We start from the raw sequence: 8,131 nt of genomic DNA, 5'->3' as shown, positions 1-8,131 counted from the left end.
ACACACACACACACACACACACGCACACACACGCACACACACACGGAACTGGAAGCAAGAAGCGAGAGGAGAAAGCCTCTGCTGTAGAGGCAGAGTGGAAAAGACGAGCTTTTATATTTCGTTTTTCCCCCTCTGCTTGTTCTGGCAGGTTGTCTGTCCCCATTCCTGAGGTTCAGTACGAGTTCACAGAACACGCCGTCAACTTCCAGAAATAACCCGTTTGCTCATGCGTGGGTGCGATGGAATAGTTTGGCGCCCAAACCAGAGACGAGAGTTTCCTCTCTCTGTCTTTGTCAGAATGGCCAATGAGGCACAGAGGATGTTGACAAAAAAAAAGTGTGTGAAAAAATCAGACCGGATCACTTTCACTCTAAACTCGTAGCTCTGTCGGGGGGCAGTATTTATAGAAGCTCCGTTTGGCAGAGCTGGTCGACTACATCAAACTAGAAGTAAAAGAGTGGTACCGGTGTTTCCATTTTTTATATATATATATATATATCCATTTGGCTTCTCATAGGTTCTGCTGCAGCATTTCATGGTGCTGTTAGGCGTTATACGAGTACGGATCATGTGACTTCTCTGCAACCACCTGAGAGTTTCCTCCAGGAAAACACACAATACATTTGTGTATTATTTTAACGGGTCAGGACGAGACAGAGAACAGTATGAGTGAACTTCAACTGTTCAGTCTTCTTTTCCTTTCCTCAGCCCTCCCTCTGTACCGCCGTGTACTCAGGAGACCTTAGCTCCACTGAAGGTGGAATCAGTTTTCCTTTTCCCAACGTGTCTCTCCCCCCCCATCCAAAGCGCCTGACTCAAGTGTGCTCTGACGTGCCCACATTCCTAGACAGTATCCCCAACACCGGAACCCTTTACCGCCTAAGCCAGGAATGCTGATTTCCAGCCTGGGTTTTTCCAATCAGACCTAGTTTAGACAGAGAGAGACACAGAGAGAGAGACAGAGAGACACAGACAGAGAGAGACACAGAGACACAGAGAGAGACCAACAGGAATTCACCTCTCTCGCTATAATAGTAGATGCAAAGCCAGGGCCAGCAGCTTCTATGAGAAGTTGTTTTTTGTTAGCTGGAAGTAGGGCTGGGCGGTATACCGGTTTTAATTCCCCGTATTATATGAATTTTTCATATACCGTCATACCGGTGCACAGCCGTAACAACTTCTGTCGCTCTTCAACAGGCAGCAAAATATATTGTTCGCTGCTGAAAGCGCTGCGGTCGGAGCTAGTTGTGTCAAGTGTATTGAGTGGTAACCCTAGTCATGGTCATAACAACAATTAACAACCCACAACTAACGCTCTTTAACAGGGCAAAACACCACGAAACAACAGTTTGTGACAGATAAACAATTTGTAACACTAATAATTTTACATTTATAAAATTTCACCGCCGAACTGCATGCTGGGTAAGGCTCGCTAACAACAGTCTGCTAACAGCTGGGAGAGGCTCTGTCGCTCCAGTAACGTTACATTAAAGAACAGAAAAGAGCGATGCAGGATGAACAAAGACTGAACAACAAAAGGTATTTTGGTCAGACACCTATGCAACGCTGATTACCGTAATATGTGTGGTATTTGTTATAAATGTACTGCTACATAGAGGGTGATAAGAAGCTGTACTTGGAGGGGATTAGGACCCAGGGGAATGTAGGTGAAGGAAACAGGAAGTGACGGAACGGAAGACACGCCACACAAACAGCTGTTCACCGCTCGCTGGCCGGTTGGACGGCCGGTTCTTTTCAGCGTTAATTAATTAATGCGAATTAAAAAATACCGTGATATACCGTGAAACCGCCAGAATCTTACAAAATACCGTGATATGCATTTTTGGTCATACCGCCCAGCCCTACTTCATCGCGTGTAGTTATTATAAAGTGTTACCAAATGTTCGATTAACTTGTAGAAATTCTTAAAATGACATTCATATAAAATCCTGAATCTATGAATCATACAATCCTGCTCATGTGTAGTGCACCATGTGCATTTAACCAACAAAGATGAGACCAAATCAATATGAATTTGGGATTAGCAAACTAAGAGAAATGGATGAACCCTCAGTGAAAACACAAGCGACTGCAGAGCTCCGTCTCCAGCTGCTCATACAAATCCAATCCTTGTGGCTCAAACAGCCGTGTGGTACCAGGTCAGCAGCACGACACACCAAAATAAAGTGGACCGCTGTCCTGTCCCAACTCCAACACCGTCCCTCTTGGGATTGTCTCAAAAGAAGTTCTGTTCTCCTTCAGGGGGTTAATCCTTAATATTATGATGTTATTATTATATCAGGTCGGGGTGATAATGAGTGACAGAGTGACGTCTGAGCTCATTACACATCCGTACTCAGCTGTTCAGATTAATGCTACAAACTCCTTAAAGTCACCAAATGTACTCACAGGAGTCGAGTAAATAGTGTCACTCTAAAGACAACATGAAATAAACAGACGGGCCCTGCGGTGATGTAACTCCGCCCGTCCTTCACAGTGAGACAGTCTCTCCCCATCCAACACGACCGAGTCTCGGGTCCCAAAAAACAAGGCCACCTCTCAGCCGCTCCGAGAAGTAGGTCACTGAGGATTCCATTCATTTGTACACCGCTCTGCAAATAGTTGCGCTTTTCCACTCAGCCCAAGACTTCCAGCTGCACGTTAACCCTTTACGTCACACGAGGCTTGTGGTCTGAGAGGAGCTCCTTCAACCTGTGAGCGGTTTGTGGTTTTGTTGTTAACCGACTGAGCCTGTGGAGCTCGACTGCACTTCATGTTTACAGCTGCATTGCTAATATCGTTTGTTTGCGTTACACGGTATTCAGCGGGTCGGATCAGATCGTATATCGATGATTGAAGGGGTGATCGTAGATAGTTTAGTTGAATTTAACTGAATAGCTTTCATGACCCAAGACATCATCTCTAGAATCTGTGCCCTACTTAGAGATGATTCTGGTTTAGAAATGTATATAACATGCTAACACAGCAGTAACACACACAAAGAAATAGTTTCAAACTGGAAGACACTTTATAATCAATACAAGATCAGGCCAACACATGAGCACTGAAACACCACAACATACCGGAGGGGTAACGTAACCAGACAACCTTCTCCAGCAGCGTGTGTCAGGCCCGCTGACTCCATCTCATTTAGCTGAATCAGCGGATGGGAAGCGACCACAAGCTGACACAGGTGGGAGACAACTCAAAGGGGCGTGGCCCAAAAATCTAATCTGGGAGGTACGGGAGGAGGAGAAGTCCATTAAAAGCTAAAGATGCTAATGTTAAAGGATTCCACTGGACAGGGCTTGTGGTGCTGAAGATTTGGAGCAGACATGGACTGAAGTTACTCAAGTCATGCACACACAGATATTGAGTAGTGCTCTGCACGATGAACGTATTTCTGCTGGGGGGGGGGGGGGTCTACCAGTGCTATGTTAATAAAGGTGGAATCTGTCCTACTGCTTCAGTCCAATGTTGAAAGTAAAAAATAAATAAATAAGTAAATAACACGAGCCCTAATGCTGAACCAGACTCCGTGTTTACGCTGTTTGTTTGGGAATAATGTGTCTTCAGCAAACATGATCTGTTGTAACTACAAGTTAGGTATGAACTGTTAGAAACTTGCAGCAAAAAGAAGAAAAAGAAGCACCAGCTATTCACAGGCTACACGTGAAAGTGTTCAACTCACAGGGCATTTCTTTATGTTTTACACAAACAACCACAGCGAGCCTCTTCCACCCACAGGCCCTCGACCATAAACCAGTCAGAGTCTTTAATATTCACACAGAATAGAAGAGTGAGTTATGACTCCAGCGTCACCACGAAGAGCACAAGAAACTGCGATGCACCGTATTCTGAAGAAGAGATACGAGTCGTCTTCAACGCGCTTTGATCTCCGACAGCACGAAGCAGTCTTTGGGAGGAAGCTCCGTGCAGCATGCTTTGACGTCTCTGAGCCCGGCCTGCACTAACTGCAGCCACGGGCCCCCGATTGTAAACCCTGATGGAAACTTGGTGTAATAAGTGTGAGTGTCAGAGGGCCATTAAGTCACCGCGCTGTGAGCCAGCAGATGTATCACTGCGTGCAGATGTTGCCATAGGTACACACGGACGCAGCAGCTTCTTTCTATTTTTCATGAGCCCGGTTTGTTGCCAGGGTTTTTGTTTCCATAGCCACGGTGCAGTCTGATGCAACAAATCCCAGCCAGCCAGAACGCCAGCCAGAACCCCCCCCCCCCCCGGGCACGATACCAACACAGAGAGAAAGCCAGCGCTATAGGCCGGCACACCGACTGACTGACGGACATCTCCGGTGCCGGCTGAGCTCACACTGTGCACAACCCACTGATGCAGTTTCCCACCATCAGTGATTCAGCTTTTTAGTACTCTTGGTGGATCTGCAGGAATGTTTGGGACAGGAAACGTCTTCCAATACTTGCGTGGAGCCTGTGTGTGTGTGTGTGTGTGTGTGTGTGTGTGTGTGTGTGTTTTCCAGGGTCATGGACTGCAGCCCTTTGGGAAAACATGCCCTTGAAAGCTCTCTGAATTTTTAAACGCGTGGGCAAAAGATTTGTGAATGTGACTACTGTGTCTCTCTCTCCCATCAGAAAACAGAACGCCACCTGAAGCAGCATTAATGTGCCAGTAACTTATCATAAAAACTACTGCAGTGTAGAAGAAGTAATGCTTTATTCTTGACTGTGCCATCTCAAATATCTTAAAATGAATTTAAAGAGCTAGAAAATGAATTATTTATTTGCCAATATGAGGTGAAAATGGATTATTTCATTGGTCTGTTCCCCTTTAAATAACACCAACACAAGGAGGAAGATGTGGTCTAAGACAAACAAATGAAGGACTCTGGTATGCAAATGCATCTCAGTGGATCGGTGTAGCAGGTTAAAAAGGTGTCTGAGCAGCTGGAGGTCCTACCTGGGTTGTTGGCCTCTCCCTCCAGGACCTGCAGCTCGGTGCACTCGGCGAGGGAGTGCTCCAGACAGAGCTGCAGGAAGCGGGCCTGGGTCCGGCTCACCCTCTTCAGCAGCGACAGCAGAGCCACCGTCTGCTCGCACTCGTTCCACCCCTTGAACCAGCTGGCTAACACGCCCACCTGATCGCGAAACATCATGGTCTGCGAGGCCACCGGACTGTGGCGGTGGAGTGAAAAAATATGGAGGATGGGTGGTCTTCTCAGCTGATTGTTGATGTTTCTACAGGTGTCAGCAGGTGAGTTTCAGCTGGAGCACCAGGACGCCATTCTTAGCCTTGTTAGCGGCTGGGATAGCAGTCACTTTTAGAACTTCTGGACCCAAAAATAGTTTCGGCCGTTGCTGGTGCTGGATATATTCCTGCAGGAGGTGGTTTTCTGCAACGTAGTCTTCTCCTCTGTGTGTGTGTGTGTGTGTGTGTGTGTGTGTGTGTGTGTAAAGGCTCTCCTCTAGCTCGGCATTTGGCGATATGAGCTGCTCTCGGCTGCTTAGTTGCTCCCAGAAGGGTTTGATATACGATGAGTCAGCTTTCTTCCAGCACACGCTGTGTCACATCAGCTTCAGCCTCACTGGCATTTTTCTTCTTCTTCTTCTTCTTCTTCAGGGAATCCCTCTTAAGCCTGCATGGAGGATGTGAGAAGTTAAGCGGAGGATGAAAAACATATTCATAAAACAGACAATGGTGGCTCTTTGTACACACATGCAATGACTTCTACAGAGGAAACAAAAAGGCAGTTCTATAGAAATGCGACAGTGAGCCTTGTTGCTTCAGCTCTGCAGACTTTGTGCTGCTGCAACGTGAAGAAGGAGAAGAAGAAGAAACTCATACAAGCATTTATAGGTCGCCTTCTCGCCATCGCACAGGCTTGTGGCATTCACCGCCGAGACAAAAATAAATAATATTCGTTTTGGTATCCACCCATTCCTAAAAATACAGCTGTCGGTGCTACTGGAATTTTCCAAAAGGAAGGAGGCCGGTGTTATAGCGACCATTGGCCGGTGTGTGTGCAGCTGAAGAGACGTTTAATGACAGGTTTACTCGTACACAGCTGAGTTTCTGTGGTGGTGAGTTCAGACCAGAGAGAAGAGAGAGAGCAGCACACGGAGCGTCAGCCGACGTCTAAAACTGTCACTTTGCTTCATCAGCACACACAGAATGACCGTTAGCGGATGTGTGTGTGTGCGCGTATATATGTGTGTATGATAGAGTGTGTGCATGTCTGTGTTTATATATACGTATGTGTGTGTGTGTATGATAGTGTGTATGTATGTGTATGTATATGATGTATGATAGTGTGTGTGTGTGTATGTGTGTGTGTGTGTGTATGTGTGTATGTGTGTGTGTGTGTGTATGATAGTGTGAGTGTGTGTGTATGTATGAGCGTGTGTGTGTGTATGTACGTGTGTGTGTATGATTGTGCGTGTGTCCCCCTTCTTTTTTGGATCTGGAACTTTCCCGTGAAAGAACCGTGTAACTTCTACTTAAGTTAGCAAAGACTAGCTTTACGAATGTCCGCCAACCTTCTCACCGCTAACTCATTGTGTGAGTGTATGTGTGTACCTCTTCACGTGCAGTCTGGTGCTGATAGTTATAGCACAGCTATGCGAAGAGTTTTATTTCTTTCTTGGATAAACACTAAAGCCGAAAAGAAGAGTGAACGAAACAACGGGGTATTTTCTTAAACTTCGGTTAGAGTGTTTGAATTGTCGGTGAAACGGTTTTAACGGAGCTTTTAACGGTTCTTACCTCGTGGAGCAGTTCGCATCGTTGGTGTTTGTCTCGAGGACCGGCGACGGGCTCAGCTTATCTTTGACTTTATTTTATTCTTATTTTATTATTTGCCATCTTAACTAACTTTTCCTCCGTCTCTCCACCCAGCAGACGGGCGGCTCGTTCTGCTCTGGCTCTAGAAAAGCACCACACGGTCAAGATAGGACGGAAGCTCTGCGTGACTTCCGGTTTGAGCTTTCAAAGTAAAGTACTGCAGTGCGGCGAGGCAAAAATGTCAACAAAGAATTTTGCTGAATCAGAATCAGAATCAGCTTTATTGGCCATGTATGTGTACGCAATATAAATACATATAAAAACATTAAAGACAACAAAGTAGGTCAAAGAAACTAAGCATAAACGTGTAACAACTATGTACAATATAAATATAAATCGAAGAATATATATGAACATAAAGAACAACAACAATGACCGTGGACAATGGATTTGGGATATTAGTGCAGAACCAATCAGAATCAGAGCCATTTTATTGCGAAAATACGTTGCACATACAAGGAATTTGACTTCGTGAATGGTGCAAAACAATAAACAATGAACATATTAAAATGTACAATAAAATATGGTAGACATATAGAATTTGATTATGATTAGTATGAAGTAAAGATACAAGTATATAATATATAAGATAATATATTATTAACATATAATTATATAAATATAAGCAGGTTAATTAATAGTAAAAAATATAAACAGGGTAACAGTTATGATCATAAAATATTAACAGGTTAACAGTTATGATCATAAAATATTAACAGGTTAACAGTATAGTCAGTCAAGTAGTAATGTGCATAGCACCGCACTAGTTGCAGCTGGGTACTGAAAAGATTTTTTTAAAACTGTATGAATAAAATCCTTTATGTTCAATAATAATGTTTCTAAATGAAGAGAGGTCTTTACATAAAACAAACTGTGAATAACAGGATATATACATATATATATATATACGTCATCTCCCAACCAAGAGATACTTTTATCACAGTGTACTATATATTCAGAATTATACCAAAACATAGTAACAAAGTACATTTACTCAAGTAGCGTAGTGAAGTGTTTTTGAAGTATATTCTTGATTTCGGTTCAATAAGTATATTATTATTATTATATAATAATACACCACTGCGTTCAATCTTAATCTCACTATCTTCTGTGTTTATTGTTGTATTTATTTTGAAGGCACGACGACGTCAACTTCCGGCAACGTTGCGGCCGCCTTGACGTGGGGAGGCTCGCGCTACTCGTTTCCACATGCTAATCATTAACAGCGGAGCATTACGTCAGGGGCTTGGCAGCGCGAGGAAGCACCAAAATAGAGAGAGAGAGAGAGAGAGAGAGAGAGAGAGAGAGAGAGAGA

At 44.2% G+C, this 8,131-nt stretch overlaps 1 protein-coding gene across 1 annotated transcript in view; it reads right to left on the bottom strand.

Annotated features, from left to right (window-relative positions):
- samd4a (sterile alpha motif domain containing 4A) overlaps positions 1–6,921 on the bottom strand; it is a 61,803-nt gene extending 54,882 nt beyond the window's left edge. The window contains exons 1-2 of the mRNA XM_031848777.1: positions 6,739–6,921; positions 4,936–5,611 (exon numbers count right to left, since the gene is read on the bottom strand). Of these exons, the coding sequence (XP_031704637.1) occupies positions 4,936–5,131 (196 nt within the window). The 5' untranslated portion in view covers positions 5,132–5,611; positions 6,739–6,921. The remainder of the gene's footprint in view (positions 1–4,935; positions 5,612–6,738) is intronic.
- Between the last annotated feature and the right edge of the window lie 1,210 nt (positions 6,922–8,131).

The sequence above is a fragment of the Anarrhichthys ocellatus genome, unplaced genomic scaffold (genome assembly GCF_004355925.1).
Source record: "Anarrhichthys ocellatus isolate YVR2014 unplaced genomic scaffold, GSC_Weel_1.0 scaffold8, whole genome shotgun sequence".
NCBI lineage: Eukaryota > Metazoa > Chordata > Actinopteri > Perciformes > Anarhichadidae > Anarrhichthys > Anarrhichthys ocellatus.
The sequence above is the reverse complement of the archived record's forward strand: the minus strand, read 5'-3'. Positions and strand labels throughout refer to the sequence as shown.